The sequence below is a fragment of the Esox lucius genome, chromosome 11 (genome assembly GCF_011004845.1).
Source record: "Esox lucius isolate fEsoLuc1 chromosome 11, fEsoLuc1.pri, whole genome shotgun sequence".
NCBI classification, from domain to species: Eukaryota; Metazoa; Chordata; class Actinopteri; order Esociformes; family Esocidae; genus Esox; species Esox lucius.
The window spans coordinates 13,358,712-13,382,233 of NC_047579.1; the positions used below are offsets into that span (position 1 = coordinate 13,358,712).

At 42.4% G+C, this 23,522-nt stretch overlaps 1 protein-coding gene across 1 annotated transcript in view; it reads right to left on the reverse strand.

Moving 5' to 3' along the window:
* Nucleotides 1-9,541: 9,541 nt before the first annotated feature.
* LOC117595276 (NLR family CARD domain-containing protein 3-like) overlaps nucleotides 9,542-23,522 on the reverse strand; it is a gene marked incomplete at its 3' end in the record, with an annotated part of 74,932 nt that continues 60,951 nt past the window's right edge. Inside the window, exons 11-13 of the mRNA XM_034295441.1 lie at nucleotides 12,704-12,877; nucleotides 10,179-10,225; nucleotides 9,542-10,026 (exon numbers count right to left, since the gene is read on the reverse strand). Coding sequence (XP_034151332.1) covers nucleotides 9,542-10,026; nucleotides 10,179-10,225; nucleotides 12,704-12,877 — 706 coding nt within the window. The remainder of the gene's footprint in view (nucleotides 10,027-10,178; nucleotides 10,226-12,703; nucleotides 12,878-23,522) is intronic.

Consider the following 23,522-nt stretch of genomic DNA (forward strand, 5'->3'; position numbering starts at 1 on the left):
TACATGTCGGATCTTTGGAGCAATCCGTCCGTTCGCGTTCTTTTGGTCGTTGTATGCAGATATCATAATTAACACTTATGTGAATATGTATGCAATAATATAATAGTTATTAATGTAATTTCATGTTAGCGTAGCTCGTTCTTTTTCCTCATGTAAGTTATGCTAGCGTTAGCTGTGTGTGTATATGCAGAGGCTAATATATGTGTGTATGAAAATGTGAAAGGAATATTTGTTTATTTGGTAAATCTATTTTTGTTTGTATTCCTTAGTTTTACAAAAGAAAACAATGCATGGAGTGAACTCTTCAATAAATCTCCATCTCAAAAAGAAGTAAAACCAGCTTCATTCATTGCTTTGTTTGCTATCTGCCTAAGCATCGTTAGGACACAACTGCTAGGACAGAATAGGACTTAACACAGCGGGTGAAGACCTCAGAACAGCGTGCACCACGTCAGTGTCAGAGTCTCAGTGACAACATGCATTCTCAGAAAGAAGAAAATAAAACAGACCTAACATTAGAAACCAGGTCATCTGTTTGTTCTTCGTCACGCAAGTCTGTTACATCATCGGCTAGCAGGGCTGCAACTAAATCGAGGGCCAAAGCAGTTGCACTAAAAGTAAAGAGCGCATATGTGGAGAATGAAGCAGCCATGTTGAGCCCAATAAAGCAGATGTGGAAGCAGAGCCCAAGGTATTGCAGTTGGAGATGGAGGCAGCAGCAGCATCCAGAAAGGCAGAGGTCTATGAAGCTGCAGCAGACCTGGAACGATTTTGGGGAAGAAGAGAGAGCCCAATGCAACAGGGAGTATTAAATGCTCAGCAACCATTTCCTGAATCACAGCACGGACCTATAGAGCCAAATCCCCCTGTTCATCAGTCTCCTCAAACTCCCCGTCACCACGTCAGCTACCCACAACATGCTGGTATGAGCTTTGAGCGCCAGCAGAACAGTGCAACACAGAGGCAGCCTGCTGCACTCCCTCCTCCTCGTGTCTCATCAGAAGGACACACCAACATGCCACCTCAGATGCCTGATTTCACCTCCTATTTGATCAGGAGAGAGATGAGGAGTTCCGGGCCGACCCAATTTGACAACCATCCCGAAAATGATTGGGCATGGAAAACCTCATCCCAGAACATCACGTGTGACCTCAACTTGACCCACCGAGAGGAACTCGACCTTCTCGTCAAATGGCTCGGCCCAGAGTCATCCTCCCAGGCTAAACGAATCAGGTCAGTGCATGTAACCAGCCCTGCAAATGCGGTCATAATAATATGGCAGGAACTAGAGGAACGCTACGGGGGCCCTGAGGTCATCAAACATTCTCTGCTGAAAAGGCTGGAAGACTAACCACGCCTCACCAACAAAGAACCTCGTCAGGTAAGAGAGCTCAGCGATCTGCTACTTGAAGTGGAGTCTGCAAAGTGAAGTGGTCTTACGCCTGGGCTTGCATATCTCGACACTGCACGGGGCGTTAACCCAATAGTGGAAAAACTCCCCTTCAACCTGCAGGAAAGATGGGTGACACAAGGCTCCAGATACAAAGAGGACTACAAGGTTGGTTTTCTACCTTTCAGCTGTTTTGTGCAGTTCATTTGTAACCAAGCAAAAACCAGAAACGACCCAGGTTTTGCATTCTCATCATCCAACTATTCAAACAGCCAGAGGCCAGACAGAGCAGCTAAATTCAGCAACAAGGCGTCTGTCTTTGTCAAGAAAAATGAGGTTTCAGACTCAGCTTCAAGCTCCCCGAACAACCAGTCTGAAAGGAAAACTGACGAGCCAGATAAACATTGCCCCATCCATAACAAGCCCCAACCCCTTTTTAAGTGTCGCACCTTTAGGATCAAACACCTAGACGACAGGAAAGCATTTCTAAAAGAGAACTCCATCTGTTACCGATGCTGTGCTTCTACTAGACACCTTGCAAAGGACTGCAAATTGTCTGTCAAAAATGCAGAGAATGTGACAGTGATAAACATATCTCCGCACTCCATCCTGGTCCTGCCTCCTGGTCAGCTGAAGAGACCAAATGTGAACTGGAGCAAAACAGAGCAGAGAAGAATGACATGCCCTTTAATGTCACCTCAAAATGCACCGAGGTGTGCAGTAACTCTCGTCAGCCTCGATCCGCACTCCATACGCACAACTCTTAGATTTGGGCTGGGTCATTGTAGGAGAGATCTGCCTGGATGGAGCTCTACCAGCCTACTGATGTCCATGTCTACAAAACAAACATACTCCCAAATGGCAGAGCCTCATACTTCACACCATGGCTTAAAAGCATCCATGTCGAAGAGCAAGCAAGTTCTCAGTCTCTCCAGTACTTACCAGACGAACTGCGCTACTCAAGACCCTCCAAAGGCCTCAGCGCTGACACAAGCTGTATCGGAGACAGTGTTTTCTTAAGGACGGCAGACATTGAAAAAACGTCCCTGTCAATTGAGGATAAAATCTTTTTGGATTTAATGAAAAAAGAAGTGTATCTCGCTGAAGACAACCACTGGGTGGCGCCATTACCTTTCCGTTCACCACAAATCCGGCTTCCTGATAACAAAGAACAAGCAAAACAAAGGCTATTCTCGATACCTTTCAAAAGAAACCAGGAATGAAAGAAAATGTAAGACAAACTCTTACCTTACAGGTAACTTTCATATCAACTGACAATGGATTGACTATATCCATTCTTACAAAAATATATAATGTGTATTAAAGCATAAATTGCACCACACATATTATTGGAAATACATTTGGATTTGGAGTCATGTTTTCCCTTTATGATGAATTATTGTGTCACTATGCAGGTTTGGTTCAAAGGACTGGATACGTTTCCAGAGTCAAGGCAAACTCTTCATTCATGCAGTGATCCAGACATCCAGGATTATCTTCAACAGACTGTTGAGCGAAATGGATTACAGCAGCCACATGATTGGGAGTCAGCCTCAGAACTATATGTCACCTTGAAAGAAATACCTGGCCTATAAATATGGTCTACTGCAGCCCACTCTTAAAGGCCAGATGTTAAAGGAAAACATTCTCAAATGTGGCTTAGCTGTTTGGCACGTGGAGTTCAGTATATGCAATGTCATACCAGAGTGGAGACATACATTAAACTCAGATGTAACTCCCAAACTATATTTGTTTATTTTCTTATTCACCATCGAGTTAACTGTGTGTCAATTGTAGGTCTGAACAACCAAAGAAACGTGGTTATTTTCAAGAGGTATTGTTTACACGCTTGTTTGCAAGCACAACATGTTATACACTGTTTCAAATGTGAAACTACATACATTTTAGCTGAGTACAATTTTGTCTAATAGACACTATAGGTCTCAAGGAAAGGGAGCTTTAGCATATTTGCACAGGTGTTTGACATAGGGAATGGTGTTGCACAGGTGTTTGACATAGGGAATGGTGTTGCACAGGTGTTTGACATAGGGAATGGTGTTGCACAGGTGTTTGACATAGGGAATGGTGTTGCACAGGTGTTTGACATAGGGAATGGTGTTGCACAGGTGTTTGACATAGGGAATGGTGTTGCACAGGTGTTTGACATAGGGAATGGTGTTGCACAGGTGTTTGACATAGGGAATGGTGTGGCACAGGTGTTTGACATAGGGAATGGTGTTGCACAGGTGTTTGACATAGGGAATGGTGAATTTGGTAAGGACTTGATGCATGGTAGTGGTGTTATTCCAGCAGGTGGAAGTGATGCGAGCCCTGTAGTAAACAGCAGGACATCCTTTAGGGACACAGCAGTCGCTTTTTTTAAAAGGGAGAAGTCAACATTGTTTTAGTATACGACATCGGCTATAAACGTATACAGAACAGTAACTAATACAGCACAACAGTGTATATCATTTTGAACATTATTTTGTTCCTTAGCTTGCGGACCGACAGACATGGGAAACTCACCATAAGCTACAAATATGGTTAACTTACCTGAAGTTGGTCCATCGGTGGGTTGAGCCAAACCCGTTGGTTCAAGACTTTCTCCGAGTCTCTTGCCACAACCACTGCAAAAATGTGGCTTGTTCTCTAACAACTTTTACCCACAGTGACGGCAAAACATCCTTTATTAATGTTGGTGGCAAATGAAGGGACGAGGTCTAGCAAGCTTCTTCTTCTATGGGAGGTCTGTCTAGCAAGCTAGTGTGAGAGTACTCATTTCCTGTTAAAAGACAGCATCTGTCCAATCAGGAGTTTCCGTCCTCTGCTAGATAGGCCCTACCTTTTCCGATAGATTTATGATTTGTTGTTGTGTTTTATGATTTGTTTTTGTGTTTTATGATTTGTTGTTGTGTTTCATGATTTGTTGTTGTGTTTTATGATTTGTTGTTGTGTTTTATGATTTGTTGTTGTGTTTTGATTTGCCGTTGTGTTTCATGATATGTTGTTGTGTTTTATGATTTGTTGTTGTGTTTTGATTTGTCGTTGTGTTTCATGATTTGTTGTTGTGTTTTATGATTTGTTGTTGTGTTTTATGATTTGTCGTTGTGTTTCATGATTTGGTGTTGTGTTTTATGATTTGTCGTTGTGTTTTATGATTTGTCATTGTGTTTTATGATTTGTCGTTGTGTTTTATGATTTGTTGTTTTGATTTGCACTTCAGGGCCACCGTACCAAAAGCCTGACAAAATAAGAGTGGTGTTAGACTGGAGTGCCCAGTATAGTAACATCTCACTGAATGACGTTCTGCTGACGGGCCCAACCTCAACAACACATTAATAGGGGTCTTGCTGTGTTTCCAGGAAGAACGGATTGTCATCACAGAGGACATCGAGCAAATGTTTTACTGTTTCAAGGTAAAGGAAGATCACCGCAACTATCTTCGCTTCCTGTGGCACAAAGAAAACTGCCCTGAAGAGGAGATCATTGATCACCGGATGACTGTAGCTGTCATATATGGATTGAGACGCACAGCAGAGCGTGGCGAGGCAGATCATGGCACAGACGCTAAAGAATTATTGCTCCACAACTTTTATGTTGAGGACGGTATTACATCTGTTCCCAGTGAGGAGGAAGCTGTTGACCTCTTAAAATGCACACAGGAAATGCTGGCAGAGGCAAACCTGAAACTTCACAAGGTGGCCTCAAACAGCGCCACAGTCATGGAGGCCTTTCCACCAGAGGACAGAGCAAAGGACCTCAAAGATCTGGATTTGAAGTCTGATCCGCTGCCTCTCCAGGTCAGTCTTGGTGTCAGCTGGAACCTTAAAAACGACCGTTTCACATTCAAAGTGTTGAAAGAGGTGAATCCGTTCAGACAAGCCCTGGCCACTGTCAATGGTCTGGAGGAACCCCGTGGGGTTTGTCTCTCCCATCACTATGCATGGAAAGGCCCTGGTGAGAGAATTCACACCAATGAAGAAAGAATGGGACACGCCTCTCCCATCACTATGCATGGAAAGGCCCTGCTGAGAGAATTCACATCAATGAAGCAAGAATGGGACACGCCTCTCCCATCACTATGCATGGAAAGGCCCTGGTGAGAGAATTCACATCAATGAAGAAAGAATGGGACACGCCTCTCCCATCACTATGCATGGAAAGGCCCTGGTGAGAGAATTCACATCAATGAAGAAAGAATGGGACACGCCTCTCCCATCACTATGCATGGAAAGGCCCTGGTGAGAGAATTCACATCAATGAAGAAAGAATGGGACACGCCTCTCCCATCACTATGCATGGAAAGGCCCTGGTGAGAGAATTCACATCAATGAAGAAAGAATGGGACACGCCTCTCCCATCAGACAAAAGGGCACAATGAGAAGCATGTACCACATCTCTTACTGACCTTAAACACCTACATATCGCAAGACAGTATGTTCCAGTCTCTCTGTGTCTTTTCAGACGTGTCTATTCTGGCCAATTGCTGCTGTTGCATATCTGAGAGTCATAGACTCAGACGGACAATGTCATGTGGGGTTTGTGATGAGCAAATCTAAGCTGGCTTCATTTCCTGCTCATACTTTCCCACAGCTGGAGACGTGTGACTCAGTGCTGGCTGTTGAACTCATGGAGCTGATAAGGGAAGAGTTGGACACAGAGCATCAAGTTCTACACAGACAGCCGTGTAGTACTCGACACCAACAACACCACAAAGAGGTTTCACATGTATGTGGCCAACAGAGTAACACGCATAAGGAAATCAACCACACCGAGCGAGTGGCATTACGTCCAAACTGACCTGAACCCAGCTGATCATGCCACCAGGATTATGCCTCCAGCTCAACCTCACCTCACCACCTGGTTCTCTGGTCCTAAGTTCCTCACACAGTCAGATGCTCCAGAAGACACTGACGCAGAGGGTTTTCAGCTTGGAAACCTGAACTCAGGTAACTACAATGGCAACCTTAATGGCAAATCACACTCTGGGCTCAAACAGATGCCAGCATTTTTCAAGCTGGAAATCCCTTGTGAAAGCTTTTGTTATACTCACCCATGTCTCAGAGTCATTCTCTCAATCCTCCCGCACAGAGACCTGTAGAAAATGGCATTACTTCACAAGGCCTTGCACATCAGATCAATGTCCCTTTTTTCATGTGGTACATCTACTTTTACTTGAGTACACTTTGAGACGAGGAACTGTACTTTTACTTGAGTACGGATTTTCAGTAGTCTACCCACACCTGATTGCAGCATTAGATAGTCTTGTTCATGAGGTTACAGACCTGGTCTTCCTTACACAACCTCAATCTTTTCTCACTGTAATGTTGGTTACAAGCTGATATATACATTGAAGGGTGTGTCTACCTAGCAAAGATCAGGTTTCCAAGACAGTAACCCCCATGCCAAATGGTCAATGTGAAACATTCCTGTGGTTATCAGAGCACAACCTACAGAGAGATAATCTAAACAGAGAGGTTTCTGTTGTTCTCATTATCTAGGCACATTCACTTACATTCATATTGTAATTGTTAATGCTCAGATTCCACAGTTGAAATAAAATACCCTCAACCACGTCTCCAAAGGTTACCAGTTTCTGTGTCTTTTCTGTGTCCTGCTACAGAGCCCAATACCCACAAAACCAGGTTAAAACCAAACTACACTTCCTGTGTAAAACGTGCATATTCCACCGAAACTTGATCTGTTACTTAGATTTTGTTCATTGTTTTTTGTACCTGCTTTGGCAATGAGCACGTTTGTTTCCCATGAAAGTAAAACCTTTTGATTTGAATAGAAGAGCAGAGAGGAAGAACAGAGGAAGAGAGAAGGAGAGCTGAAGGGAGAAAGAAAGAAAGGGGGAGAAAAGGAGAGGAAGAAAAGAAGAGAAGAACAAGAGGATACAAGAAGAGAGGAGAGGTGGGTGTTGTGAGAGGGAGAGAAAAGGAGAGGGGGAGAAAAGGGGGAGGACAGGAAGTGAGAAGGGGGAGAGCAGGGGAGAGGGACAGGGAGAAGAGAGGTGGAAAGAAGGTGTGGAGAAGAATAGAAACAGAGAGGAGATGAAATGAGAAAGAAAGAGGGAGAGAAGGATGAGAGAGGCAATAGAGGATGAGGAGGAAAGAGAAGACAGGAAGAGAGAGGGAGAGGAAGAGTAGAAGACTAGAGGAGGGGAGGAAGAGAGGAGAGTGGGATGAGGAAATGGGGAGAGGGGGAAAGTGGAAGGAAACGAGAAAGATACTAAGGGAGGAGAGAGGGTGACAAAGAAAGGAAAGGAGAAGAGGAAGAGAGGACCAGAGGGGGAGAAGAAAAAGGAGAGGGGAAGTTGAAGAAAGGAGGAAAGGGGGAGAGTAGGAGAGGAAGAAAGGAAGTGAAGAGGGGAGCAAGAGGAGGAAAGGAGAGGAAGAGAGATTGAGAAAGGAGAGGTGGACATTGGGAGAGGAAGACAGGAGAGGGGGAGGAGGATGAGACGGAGAACAGGAGAGGAGCAGAAGATGAGGACAGAGGGAGTGGAAGAGGAGGAGAGGAAGTAAGGAAGACAGGAAGAGAGGGCAAGGAAAGAAGGAGCAGAATGGGAGAGGAGTGGGAGACAGAGATAGGAGAAGAACAGAGGGGGAGATGAGATGGAATAGAAGATGAGAGGATGATGGAGAGAGGAGAGGAAAAGAAAGACTGGGGAGGTGAATAAAAGAAGAAAGGGAGAGGAGCAGTGGAAGAGAGGAGGAGAGGGTAAAAGAGAGGAGAGGGGGACATTAGGAGAGGAAGTGAGGATGAGGAGGGGAAAGGGAGAGGAAGAAAAAGGAGAGGAGCAGAAGGAGAGATGTCGAGAGGGACAGGAGAGAAGAGGAGGAGAGGAAAAGAGAAGACAAGGAGGAGATAGGAACAAAGAAAGACAGGGAGGCAAAGAGAGGAGGAGAGGAGATGGGCAAGGGAGTGGGAGAGTAAGAGGAGGATAGGAGAGACAGAGAGGATGAGGAGGGAAGAGGAGACAGGAGGAAAAACAAAAATAGCAGAAAGGGGAGAGGAAGTGAGGAAGAGAAGAAGAAAAAAGGAGAGGGGGACAGGAGAGGGAGGTAGAGAGGAGACACTGGATCAGAGGGGACAGGAGAGGGAGGTAGAGAGGAGACACTGGATCAGAGGGGACAGGAGAGGGAGGTAGAGAGGAGACACTGGATCAGAGGGGACAGGAGAGGGAGGTAGAGAGGAGACACTGGATCAGAGGAGACAGAAGAGGGAGGTAGAGAGGAGACACTGGATCAGAGGGGACAGGAGAGGGAGGTAGAGAGGAGACACTGGATCAGAGGGGACAGGAGAGGGAGGTAGAGAGGAGACACTGGATCAGAGGGGACAGAGACACCCTGAAACACAGGAGAAGATGTGTGTGTGTTTTCTATCCATGTTTCTATCAGGTTCTGTTCACCTGGTGTGCTACATGGTTCTCTTTCTTCATGGTTAGTAGATCAGTTAACAGGAGGAGGTTCACTAAGTTTCTGTTGTTGGACGATCAACTGTCACATCAATCCAATGGTTTTGGTGGTCTGTGTTTAGTCAAGTATTTACAGCATTCTATCTGTCCACACACACACACACACACACACACACACACACACACACACACACACACACACACACACACACACACACACACACACACACACACACACACACACACACACACACACACACACACACACACACACACACACACACACACACAATATATATAAAACACAATCCAAAACACATTTAAGTAAATGTTTTAAAACTTTTTATTCTGTCAAATCTGGGACACAGGAATGTTTTGTCAACAATTAAATAAATAAACATTCTAAAGACATCAATGTTTACAAACACCAATGATAAACAATAACAACCAGATGAATGATTTCTAAATGTGAAGGTTTTATAGACCAGTGTGGTGATTCATTCTATTGATTAATGACTCTAGGTTACAGGTTACAGGTAGGTTACAGTGGTGTTTAATCAGTAATATTTACAATCATATGATATATTTACTCACTACTAGAGAGTTATTGTCAATGTTTTAATATGGTGTCCTACTGAACATGACCATGATTTGAGTGAACATCATGTTGTGTTTGACACAGGGACCATCTGACACAGAGACACTGAGGAGTCATAATAAACCCTAAACCCTGGATAGAGGGGCTCAGTGAATGTGGTGTTGAATGTGTACAGGTGGGTCAGTGTGTCAGAGGAGACCCTGTAGAAGGACAGAGTGCCGGCTGGCCAGTCCAGATACACTCCTACTCTGTGGGAGTCTGAGGAGGTGACAGGTATGACAGTTGGCTTATTATTGTGACAGACAGAGTAACTGTCAACATAACAGTTCAGAATCCAGGACTTGTCATTGCGTCCAAGCCAACAGTCATCACCATATCCTCTCCTGTTGATTCCTTTATAAGTCACTCCTATCCCAGCCCCTCCCCCACTCCACTCTACCTCCCAGTAACAGCGTCCAGACAGACCCTCTCTACACAACACCTGTGGCAAGTCCTCAAATCTCTCTGGGTGATCAGGATACAGCTGCTCCTCTGTCCTCCTTGTCACCTTTCTGTTCTCCTCAAACAGAGAGAGGTTTCTGTTTACTGTGTTTGGGTCCAGTGTGAGATCACAGACATCTGATGGATGAGACCAAGACACAATATTACACATCATCATCATTCATATTATACACACACATGCAGAATGAAACAAACATGCACAAACTTACACACACACACACACACACACACCAGTTGTATATTTCTGTTCTGTATAATAAATCACATACATTTCTTCAGTCCTGATTTCAACATCCACTCTCCACCATGATCCATACTGTGGAAGAAGCAGAGGAGCAGACTGTCATTCAGTGACACACAACCTGTCTTACACACACACACACACACACACACACACACAACCCCTGTCCCCAATCACACAAACATCAATTATCTTTTCCCATCACACATATCCAACACAACCCAACCCTAGCCCCCCCCCCCCCCCCCCCCCCCCCACACACACACACTCTCCCTGTCCCCCATCATAAACAAACCATGCTTGGGTTAGACGATGAATCAAATCATGATCTAAATTGCCATCTAGACTTGGACTTTTTACAGAAAGAAAATTATAATATGTAAGTAGAGTAACGGTTCCATTCACCAGTGTGAATTGGTTTCCAACGTTCCCCAAAAACAGCCGTTCATAAAAAGATGATTGTTCATCACTAGTCAGTCTGTTAGAGATCAAACATTAGAGGTATTTTACCCCTTTAATGTATGAAACAACACAGAAGAGTCAGTCTCAGAATGAACAATATAGACCACATGGAAAACGGACAACTGACTCTGATTGACATCAACTTTAAACTAAGTGCAAACATACTTCATACAGGAGAAAAAGTCATTCAAGGCTTGATTGCATTTTGCACACAAGTGTTTGAAAATCACAAATCCTAATTGTTACTGCAATCACAAAAACACACACACACACAATCCATATAACTTCTTCGTTTTTTATTAAACGTCCTCCGTTCTCCCAGAACATGTTTCCTGCCTTATCTCTGCAACGTAAAACCCTGAAAACACACAAAACACAACCCCCAATAACACACCATACACAACCCCTCCTCCAATAACACACCATACACAACCCCTCCTCCAATAACACACCATACACAACCCCTCCTCCAATAACACACCATACACAACCCCTCCTCTAATAACACACCATACACAACCCCTCCTCCAATAACACACCATACACAACCCCTCCTCTAATAACACACCATACACAACCCCTCCTCTAATAACACACCATACACAACCCCTCCTCCAATAACACACCATACACAACCCCTCCTCTAATAACACACCATACACAACCCCTCCTCTAATAACACACCATACACAACACCTCCTCCAATAACACACGATACACAACACCTCCTCCAATAACACACCATACACAACCCCTCCTCCAATAACACACCATACACAACCCCTCCTCCAATAACACACCATACACAACCCCTCCTCTAATAACACACCATACACAACCCCTCCTCTAATAACACACCATACACAACACCTCCTCCAATAACACACCATACACAACACCTCCTCCAATAACACACCATACACAACCCCTCCACTAATAACACACCATACACAACACCTCCTCCAATAACACACCATACACAACCCCTCCTCTAATAACACACCATACACAACCCCTCCTCTAATAACACACCATACACAACCCCTCCTCCAATAACACACCATACACAACCCCTCCTCTAATAACACACCATATTTATTTTTAAAGTGGTGCGGCAGGTTCTGGGGAACTATGGACCCTGTGTTCTGTTTAGAAGCAGAGGTCAGGAAGGGGAGGGGTACTATGGACCCTGTGTTCTGTTTAGAAGCAGAGGTCAGGAAGGGGAGGGGTACTATGGACCCTGTGTTCTGTTTAGAAGCAGAGGTCAGGAAGGGGAGGGGTACTATGGACCCTGTGTTCTGTTTAGAAGCAGAGGTCAGGAAGACACAGGTGAACAGGGAGACAGTGATGGATGTCTTTTTACACAAGGAAGAGGGGTGATGAGGTCCAGCTGAGATTGTATGGGAAGGATTTGGAGAGGGTGGGGGTCTTTAGATTCCTTGGGGTGTATTCTGATTCCAGACTGACTTGGATTGAGCATGTTGAGAGAGTTGAGGAGAAGTGGATAAATGTATTGTCTGGACTGAGATGATGAGGAGGTGGCAGGAGCAGTGGAATGGAGACACTACAGACAGACACCTGTTCAGAATACAGTGTGTAGTTGGGGATGGAAGGAGGGCAGCTAGGAGCAGAGTGGAGGAATCTGTGTTAACTAGACTGTGGGTGGGACACAGTCATTTAAACAATACATTACATCTGATAGGGAAACATCCAACAGGTCAGTGTGACCATTGTCAGGAAGTTGAGACAGTGGATCATGTGTTGAGGCAGTGTGGGTGATATGAGGGGGAGAGGATGAGATTAAGACTGGGTTTAAGAGAAGAAGGGATGAGTTGAGTTTAAATAATATTTTGGGTCGGGTGTGTTCAGTCACAGTGTTAGAATATTTATTCATATTTCAGGGGAAAACTGAATTTCATGGATACAGTAAATAATGTTTTCCTCAAATTAACAATTATTGTTCCTGCTACCCAAATTGATTACAGGTACGCAGGTCTGTATTTGACACATATTATATAATGCAAAGAATATGACAACTTAATACCACATCACTACAGGACTACTGATAGAGAAAACATCTACAGGACTTACTTGAGTTTCTCCAGTCTCCAGTGTGGATCCTCCAGTCCAGCAGAGAGCAGTCTGACTCCCAAGTCTCCTGGGTGATTGTAGCTCAGATCCAGTTCTTTCAGATGTGAGGGGTTTGATTTCAGAGCTGAGGCCAGAGAAGCACAGCCTTCCTTTGTGACCAGACAGCCTGACAGCCTTCACAGAGATTATCATGATTTCACAAATGACTCACATTAACAAAGTCTCTGAAATTTGAAGTACTGATGGGCAACCAAGGGTTTTTAAGCCCTTTGAAGAATTACAAAAATATGAAATAGCGACTAAAGATGAATTCAGTAACTAAACTAAAAGTTCACAATAGTGACATCTTCTGGTCAGCAATAAATAATGTGAGGTTATGAGTTCAGTCAGAATGGGGGGGTTTGCCTCCCAGGTAACCATTTATTTGAAACTGTTTATCCATAGTAATGTTTAGGATAAAGTGTCATAGCATATATGAAATGAAACAAGTTATTTGAACATTAATTGATAGTGTCTCATGTCACTGCCTGTAACTCATGTCCCCAACATCACCTATTTGACCAACCTGTTGTAGAATGTACATAAACTGGTGAATTAGGTGTCGAGGTCAGTGAGTGAAAGCAACTTGGCATCCAAGACAGAACTGGGAGCATTTTGCAACAAGGTTTAAAAAAGGCATGTAATCAAAGATTCAGACGTCATTGATCACAAGGTTTTGAAGAAGTAACTTCCCATTTAGAAACTACATGTTTGAAATCTATGACTAAATTTAACAACCTAGCCCCTGCTAATTAAATCACAATTAAAAAGAAGCCAGGTTTTCAAAAGAAAACTATTTACAAAACACGATTTCAGCTGCCACTCTGCTATTGTTGATCAGGAGATTGAACTAAACTCTCCAATCAAGGGTTGCTTTGAAATGTCAACCCATTCTAATCCATGTTAAAGGGCTGAGTCTTGTATCGGTGTAATACCATGTGATTGATGACGTACGAAGCCTCATTTGATCACATGCTTTTTCCAAATCCTCTTGTAAAATACAGGTTTCTATGGTTGTTTGGTGCTTGAGACATCCAAACAGCGCCCTCTACTGGTCACCTTATTTAGTCATTTATTTGTTGTTTGCATTTTAAGTCCATCGATGCCCCAGTGGGTAGTGTCACCGACTCTCACTCTGTGACTTGTTATGGTGCCAGATCATGATTAACTTTTTTAAGTGCAAACGATACTGTTTATTGATTTTAGATAATTGTTTTTATTTTGTGTATCTTATGACACTCTTGCCTTAATAATACAAAATATTACAATGGATGCATAGTTGTGTTGTCTGGAAAGGCAAGAAGAATGTGGATATGAACCAGGCATTTTAATTTCCCTTCAGAAAGCACACGTCTACCCACTGTACCACAAAGTCATGTTGGATACTGTGGAAAATACATCTATATTTCAGTTTTTCTCAAATGCTAAAACACAAAAGCCAATCCTCTAAACCAAATGACCAGTTGTCTAAACACATTTACTAAATCTAGCCATCATTTTCCAACATCATAAACACATTTAACATGAAGACACAATTCACAAAACACAATCCTCCGTTCTCATAAATCTTAACACATTTTTCCTTGCTAAAACACAAGTTGCAAAAGAACTCTGCTCATATTCTCAAATGAAAGCTCATGTGATGCAAAATGCTTGCCACAGTCAGCAATATTTGAACACAATGAACACACCTGACGTCATTCATTACACACAACGACTCAAAACTGAAGACACTTGTTGCTAATGCTGTGACCACATGTATAAAAGCAAGTTCAGAGTGCACAGTTTGCTGAAGACTCCAAACAAACACAATGGATGAAGGCAGAGTCAGGGGAAGAGGAATTCGAATCAGAGGAGGAAGAGGAGCAGGCCAACAAGGGAGAGGAGGAGGCCAACAAGGGAGAGGAGGAGGCCAACAAGGGAGAGGAGGAGGCCAACAAGGGAGAGGAGAAGGACCAGGAGGGAGAGCAAGACAACCTCGCACCATCATTACGGATGAGATGCGAGCAACAGTCATTGACCATGTCATTGTCCATGGCATGTGTGATGGAAATTCCATGTATCGACACTCGGAGTAAGGGACACAGAGACAAAGTTCTCTTCGTACATTATAACCGTTTTATTAATTATTATGCACAGAGACTATTATGAGAGACACGTCAACCGCTTACACACACATAATCGTCTGAGGAGTCTCTAACTCAATATAGCTCATTCAACCGTATATATCACATAGAAAAAGGGGTGTGGTAAGATGCTGCTATCTGTCTCATGTCAATCAAACACATTCCCTTTGTTCTATCACACAAGTCAAATGCTTTGAGCGCAACTCTGCGCGACACAAAGACCTACGTTACGAGTATGTGCAAGTAAGTATACATCCATGTTCACAGTACAGTTAGTGGACATACTGTGTGGCTCAGTGGCCTACATTACTTCTGGACAATACTGTGCTACCTGATTGACTGTTGTTCTGAACACCTGTGCACTTTCACATTTTCACAGAGGATATAACAGTTGGACGCGATGGCCAGACCTCATGAGTACCTCTTCCTGGATGAGGCTGGCTTCAACCTGCAGAAACGAAGGCAAAGAGGCCGTGACATCATTGGCCAAAGAGCCATCACTGAGGTTCCTGGCCAATGGGGGGGTAATATTACTCTTTGTGCGGCCATGGGTTTGGAGGGGCTTGTCCACCGGCATGCTGTCCTGGGGTCTTACAACACCCAACGTCTCCTCATCTTCCTAGAGGAGCTAAAAGACATCCTCCTGGACCGCCAACAACACCATCCTGGGCCCGCACATCACATTTATGTGATCATTTGGGACAATGTACGCTTCCACAGAACAAACCAAATCAGAGAGTGGTTCACCACCAACAGTAACCACTTTTTAAACGTCTGTCTGCCACCCTACTCCCCTTTCCTGAACCCTATAGAGGAGTTCTTCTCATCGTGGAGATGGAAGGTTTATGACAGACAACCATACACTAGAGAGAACCTCCTAAGGGCAATGGAGCTGGCCTGTGTTGACATCCCAGTGGAGGCCTTCCAAGGATGGATTCGCCATTCCAGGGCGTTTTTCCCGCGGTGTCTGGCAAGAGACAATATAGCCTGCGATGTGGATGAGGTGATGTGGCCCGATGCAGCTCAGCGACATGATGCCTCACAGTGATTGTGGTGTGTGTGTGGTGTGAATAAAGTAAATAAACAAACTTCACACCCTGATCATGTTTTCAAGAGTACTGTTGTGTGCAATAGATTCTGTTTTTGCATTGAGTTGTGTTACAGTAGTGTACATGCAGAATTTACTATAGATTTATACTGTTCATATGAAACTCACAAATCTAAATGCCTAATCCTCTGCATAGATCTAAGAAGATCCATTACTGTAAAGTTTCTAAAAATATGAATTGGCAATTATGAAACAAAGAACCTTCTCACAAATTGACCATTGTGTTTTCAATTGTTTTGCTGTAGTGTGTAATGATGTGTATACTGTTTACATTTTTGAAAGCTTCGAGCTGCTCTTTTGGTGTGAAAGTCTGAGTTTTGAAGTGAGAAGGTGTGGTTGTGTTTATGTACCTTTAGAAAAGGGTGTTGTGTTTAGACATTGGGGAACATGGAGGAAACGTTTGTGAAATGTGTTTTAGCATTTGAGAAACTGTAATATAACTATAGTCTACAATGTTGTTTTTTTTTTTACAAAAGCCTGTTCACACCATTCATTTGTGTATTCTTATTTTATCTTAAATATTTTTATATGCATAAGTAATGGGTAACTGCTGAATGAAAAAGTGCACGTTACAGTTTTTTCTGAATGCTTAAGCGCTAATCGTGATTCTTGTAGCACAATTTCTAAAACTATTAATACGTATAGCAAAACCACTCACTGAGTTTGCAAAACTAAAAGCACAAACACTGCTTTGCACTCAGTTTTCAATTTTGTAACACACACTTTGCAAAACTGTAGGCACAATTCACTGCACAACACTTTTTTTGCAGAACTTTAAACACAACTCACTGCTTACACTCAATCACCACATTTCCAACAAACTCCTAGCAAAATTCTACACATGTATGGCTATCATTAACACCATTCTGCCAACTGTCTGGCACACTTTCACATGTGAAAACTGTTTTAGATCATTAGTTCACTTTGCAATCAGCCTAAGCACTATAAATAAGCCACAGGTAAGCTGTCTGTGTGGAGTACAATGGAAGGAGCAGTAAGAGTGAGAAGAGTGAGAATCAGAGGAGGCCGAGGAGGCTGAGGGAGAGGACGTGGAGGTGAAGAAGTTGGAGGAAGAGGACGTGGAGGTGAAGAAGTTGGAGGGTTAGAGGCAGTTAGAGGAAGAGGACAAAGAGGAACAAGAAGAGGACGAGGAGGGGAAAGAGGAAGGGTAAGAAGAGTAAGAACTAGAATAACTGATGACATCAGAGCTACAATAGTGGACCATGTCATCAACCATGGGATGACCCTGAGGGACGCTGGCCAACGGGTTCAGCCTAATCTGAGCCGCTACACTGTGGCAAGCATCATTAGGACATTTGAAATGAGAATCGGTAAGTACTTTGTAGCACTGCCATACTCTAATGAGAAACACAACAGTACCATACATGCAAAAATACTGAAATTGTTACTTTACAGAATTGCTAGACGTCCAGATGTTGGGGGCAGAGGAAGAAACTAAGTCGTGTACTTGCGCGCCACAGAATGAGAATATGTGGCCAAATGCAGAAGACCGGGCAGATTAGAAGATTACTTTGTTTTTTTTATTATTATTCCAGTGCTTTTTCTGTTTGTATATCTTGCAGCAATGTCCTTTTACAAATAAAGTCTTTACTGCAGCAATTCTGTCTCTGTCTTTTTTTTTTTTCATAAACTGTACATTCTATAAAGCTACTCTAAGATGGTCATTCATTTTTTGTATTGAATTTCTGCAGCAAAAGAAATAAAATGCATGCATTTACTAAACCCAACAAAACAAAAATGTAGAGAGGCATCAAAAGAAACTGCAGTGCAAAACACAATCTATGATCAATACAATATACTGTCTATTGTATAAGGGCAGACCTGATACATAAAATAATGCAGTTTCTGTAATTTTAGCTGATGATAGTGTTTTTTTTGTCATTGTGTTATGATTGACTAAATGTTCCTGTTGGAAGAGAACATGTGTTAGTGTTTTGAATAATTATTTGATTTTGAAACATGTTTGCAGTGTTTTGTTAGACATAGTGTATTGTGTTAGTGTATTATTGTATTTTGTAAATTAGTTTTGGAGTTTAGTTTACAATGTGTGATTTTGAGCATGAAATTAACCGTTTTGCCAATTGTGTGTTTTAGGTGTGTTGGTGCGTTAAGAGTTTAGGAAACTTGTTAAATGTATTGAAAAAACTGTCATAGCGATTGTAAAAAACTGTATTATTCCAGTGCTTTTTCTGTTTGTATATCTTGCAGCAATGTCCTTTTACAAATAAAGTCTTTACTGCAGCAATTCTGTCTCTGTCTTTTTTTTTTCATAAACTGTACATTCTATAAAGCTACTCTAAGATGGTCATTCATTTTTTGTATTGAATTTCTGCAGCAAAAGAAACAAAATGCATGCATTTACTAAACCCAACAAAACAAAAATGTAGAGAGACATCAAAAGAAACTGCAGTGCAAAACACAATCTATGATCAATACAATATACTGTCTATTGTATAAGGGCAGACCTGATACATAAAATAATGCAGTTTCTGTAATTTCAGCTGATGATAGTGTTTTTTTGTCATTGTGTTATGATTGACTAAATGTTCCTGTTGGAAGAGAACATGTGTTAGTGTTTTGAATAATTTTTTGATTTTGAAACATGTTTGCAGTGTTTTGTTAGACATAGTGTATTGTGTTAGTGTATTACAGTTTTTTACAATCGCTATGACAGTTTTTTCAATACATTTAACAAGTTTCCTAAACTCTTACAGTTTTTTTCAGTCGCTAACAAGCGTTTGTCCAAACAGTAGTCACATTTTCAAAACTCTAAACACAATTAGCACAGCATCGGTCTTTTGTGGCCATACCATTCACACATTTAATGTCGTTTTCACACAATATGCAGTCAGTGAACCCATTTCCACAATGCTTACATTTTCTTAACAGACAAGCTATACCTCCCAACAAAATTATGGATTGTTTTTGTAGTATTTACAAATGTTAACACACAACATCCCACAATAGCAAAAACAATATTCCAAACCTTAAATACAGTATAAAAACCTCTGCTTCTGAAATGATATCAGTTCAAAAACAAAATATATCAAAAATATATCTCAGCTGATAATAAACAAACAATTGAATAATTGACACAGCTGATTTATGTTTGGTGAATTGGGCCAACCACAGCTGATTCCAGTCTGGCTTAGACTCAGTGGCAGGGGCTTATTTTTTCTATTACTATAAAAGGAGGACTTTAAGGAGTGATGTTTTTGGAAACAGTAACAGAAAAAGACAAACATTGTAATGTCTGGACGAGGAAGAGGAAGAGCAAGGGGCCCAGGGAGAAGACCAGGTCCAGTGAGAGATGTAGAAGGAGGTGCAGTGAGAGGTGGAGGTGCAGTAAGAGGTGCAGTGAGAGGAGCAGTAAGAGGTGTAGTGAGAGGAGCAGTAAGAGGTGCAGTGAGAGGTGGAGGTGCAGTGAGAGGAGCAGTAAGAGGTGCAGTGAGAGGTGGAGGTGCAGTGAGAGGAGCAGTAAGAGGTGCAGTGAGAGGAGCAGTGAGAGGAGCAGTGAGAGGTGCAGGTGCAGGCCCAAGGAGAGGGCAAGGTAGAGGTGTAAGAATGCGTGGTGGTGGCATTCCAAGGGCTGCAAGAACAGTAGTCAGTGATGAAATTCATGCCACTATCATTGACCATGTAATCAACCACGGTCTCTCACTAAGAGAGGCTGGTGAAAGAGTCCAACCCAATTTGAGTCGGTCAACGGTTGCCTCCATTATTCGCATCTTTCAACAAACCAACAGGTAAGTATTGCATTTTACATGGTTTGTTTCTATTCTCATTTGACATGTCAATAAGGTCATACAGTAATGCATATGTTGATATTTTTATTTTTCTCTACAGAACGCAACGTCTTCCACCCTCTGGGGGAAGAGGAAAGCACCTCAATAATGATCAAGAGCTTGCCATTGTAGAAATGGTTGTTGCAAATAATGCAATTAAACTGCATGAAATAAAAACTAGAATTGTGGAGGACCATGAGATATTTGCCAATATAGAAAGCATCAGCCTCACAACCATTACGCGGACATTGTCCAAACACCGAGTGCGGATGAAGCAGCTCTACACTGTTCCCTTTGAAAGGAACAGTGAGAGAGTCAAGGAGCTACGACGACAATATGTCCAGGTATAGTGTATATTCAATTCAATGTCCAGTTATATAACCTTTGCACTTTGCAAGTAGGTTACCTACACAGTAATAGGTTACAGTACAGTATGGTAGACACAGTAATGACATGACTTAAACTTTGTTTCAGAGAGTTATGGAATTGGAAGCCAACCAGGCCCCTCATGAATTCATTTACATCGATGAGGCAGGATTCAATCTGTCCAAAAGGCGTCGACGTGGACGAAATATAATTGGAAAAAGGGCCACAGTTGATGTGCCAGGACAGAGAGGGGCAAACATTACTATGTGTGCAGCAATGGCAAATACAGGATTACTCCTTCACAGATGCCAGGTTGGACCTTATAATACTGAGCGCCTCCTTGCGTTTCTTAATGATCTCCACCAGCGCCTGGTACCAGAGCAGGGTCAGGAGGGTGAAAACATGAGGACCTTTGTAATTACCTGGGACAATGTTGCTTTCCATCATTCACAAGCAATAACAGCATGGTTTGAGGTCCACCCAGTACTGGTGAGTCTCTTCCTTCCACCCTATTCACCTTTCCTCAACCCCATAGAGGAGTTCTTTTCTGCACGGAGGTGGAAGGTTTATGACCATCAGCCACATGACCAGATGTCCCTACTTGAAGCCATGGATGCTGGATGCAGGGATATCACAGTTCAAGATTGCCAAGGGTGGATCCGACATACCAAGCGGTTTTATCCCAGGTGCATCGCCTTAGATGATATCAGATGTGATGTTGACGAAAACATGTGGCCTAACCCTGAAGATCGCAGGGATTAGATACATAAATTTTGTGCCATTTTTAGTTCCCCCCCTTTTTATTTGGACTTTTTGCTGGTTTTTTTTGGTCAGAATGCTCTTGTGTTTCATGGATATTTTGTAAATAAACCTTGAAAATAAAATAAACCTTGTCTGTTCTACTGTACCTTCTTTGGTAAACAGTTACTGTAAGAAATAACTGATTTGCTTTTTACTGGAATGCGTTTGAATGTGAACATTACTGTACATGTGCACATACAGTTCCAAACCAATAAATTTAGTGTAAACGGTGGATTGCATGTTACCTGAAACATAAAAATCTATGCAGTTTTTATAATTTTAACAATAGCCAGAATTTTGAAACCTGGTGTACTTCGTTTGACTGCATGTACCTTGTGAAGTGAAAACAAATGTTACTCTTTGACAGAATTATTTCATTTTGAGTCAGATTTCCAGTGTTTTGGTAAAGTTAGTGTGTGTAGAGAAAAACATGTTCTGTTTTGAAATTAAGAGTTAGTATATATTTAACAATAGGTGTTTTTGAGAAGAAAATGAACAATTTGGCCAATTGTGTTTTGTAGGTGTGAGTCTGTGTTAAGAGTTTAGAAAAATTATCTAAAGTATGGGCAAGCGCTTGTTAGCGATTGAAAAAAACTGTAATAAACAATAAACAACAATGGATTGCTGAACTAAGCCTTCTCAAAACAACAGTAGATGTTTCCTATCAGGAATATATAATAGTAACAAAACCTTGAGAATACGTTTTCATTCAAACTTACTCGTTTTCACAATTCAAAAACCCCGGATAGTTGTGTCTATGGTGAGACTCTTTGTCCATTAATGAAAGCATGGGGGCGCCGGAACACTGTCTTTAGACCTGCCTTCCTTGCTTGTTCAACTTTCGGCCACACAGCCATCCGTGCCTCTCTGTCTTCCTTGGTGAGGTCTTCTGAGAAGCGGATGTTGAGATCCTTGCAGACGGGGTGAAGTTTGGTGACCCGCCAGAGTTCGTCCCTGAAGTGGCGTCCTGTGAATTGCATAATAATCTGTCGAGGGCGGTTGGTGTTACTCTGCCCCAGTCGATGCACCGAATCCCTTTTTTCCACTTCTACTGCTCTTTTCACCAGATCTGTGTTCTCCTCTTTTAATTGTTTCACCTGGACGTGCAGTGTTTGGTACTGTTCTTTACAATCTTTGATCTCGGCAGAGTTAAAATCTACCGCTTTCGCGATGTTGGCTATGGTCAGCGTGTTCTGCTTTAGCTCTGCTTTGAAGTCCTGCATCATGTTTTGAAGAGTGCCGATAGCAGCCAGGATCGCAGCGTTAGAGGCGTCCACCTCATGGGCTCCAGCAGTCACGACATCGTCTGGTTTTGACTTTTTCTGTGGTGCTGATGGTTTGGCAGGAGATGTTAAGGTGTTTTTGGTTCCTCTGATATTAGTGTCCATCCTTTCTGGACCACCATAGTCGTGTTCTTGGAGAGCCTTCAGTTTGGCATTAGCTTTTGTGCTAGCCATGTTATGGCAATATCGTATTCCAGGAGGTGCTCCGGGTCACTCACACGTTATTGAATTATTATAATAAGTTTCTTACAACTTAACATTTGATATTTCCGTGTTTTTGTTGAATTAAAAGTTCATTCCGTTGATTTTTCTAGGCTTTGCTACTCAGAGCTATTCACATTGCGTCCACTCTCTCCGTCCATCTTGAGCCACCCTCGCGATATTGAAAAACTTGCGTGCGGCAAATCGTCCCGGTCTGGACGAGGTCGTCAGGTGAAAGGTCATCATGTGGTTCATTTTATTTACTTATAAATTATTATTCATTAATTTTACTAATAGTTAGATTTGGGCAGGCCTTCACAAAAGGGCCTTTAATTACATTATTATTATTTTTTTTGCCTAGACAAAAGGGCACTTTGGGCAAAGGGGCAGGTGTTTAAGCAAGTACTTACTTACTCTTTAGCAGTGAGGCAAAAGTACAGAAATGTGTACAATGTTATCTGTGTTTACCTAGTAAAACAAGTACCTGCTTGATGACAGCTCTCTGTTTATTTGTTCAGCCACCGATGAATTTACTATTGCTGCTAACTCAGGAACTAAGTTTAAACTACGCATCTCTTTTCTGGTTCTTTTGGTGGAATCTTTCTTATAGTGAATAGTGGTGGGAAGAACCAGTGATGGGATGTGGCATGCCAAAGTGGGTGCTGTCTTCCTTGCCTTCTCCTCCTTTTTTCAGCCATGGTAGTTTAACTCTGAGCTTGTTGAGCTTGGTCTTTTCAATATTCTTTTGTGTGGGTTCACACAGCCTTCCATCATTGGGAAAGAAGAAGGTCTGCTCAGTTCTGTTGTTTGTGTGACGAGCCACCCGTCCAGCAATGTCTGATATGTGGACATCAGGTCTGAGTTTAAAACTCAATAGGGCGTCTGTGTGATCTCTTGAAGACTCTTGCCACCAAAGTGTTGAAGAGTAGTAAACCACAGAGTGGGGACAGGGAAAAATGCAGTACTCCACCTAACAATCAAAAACAGGCATAAGGATTTTTCATAGTAATTTGGTAAATGCACCAGTCATTTCTTACTAGAAGTTAGTCATCTGACCTTCAGTTTTCATGAGTTTGACAAACATCTTGG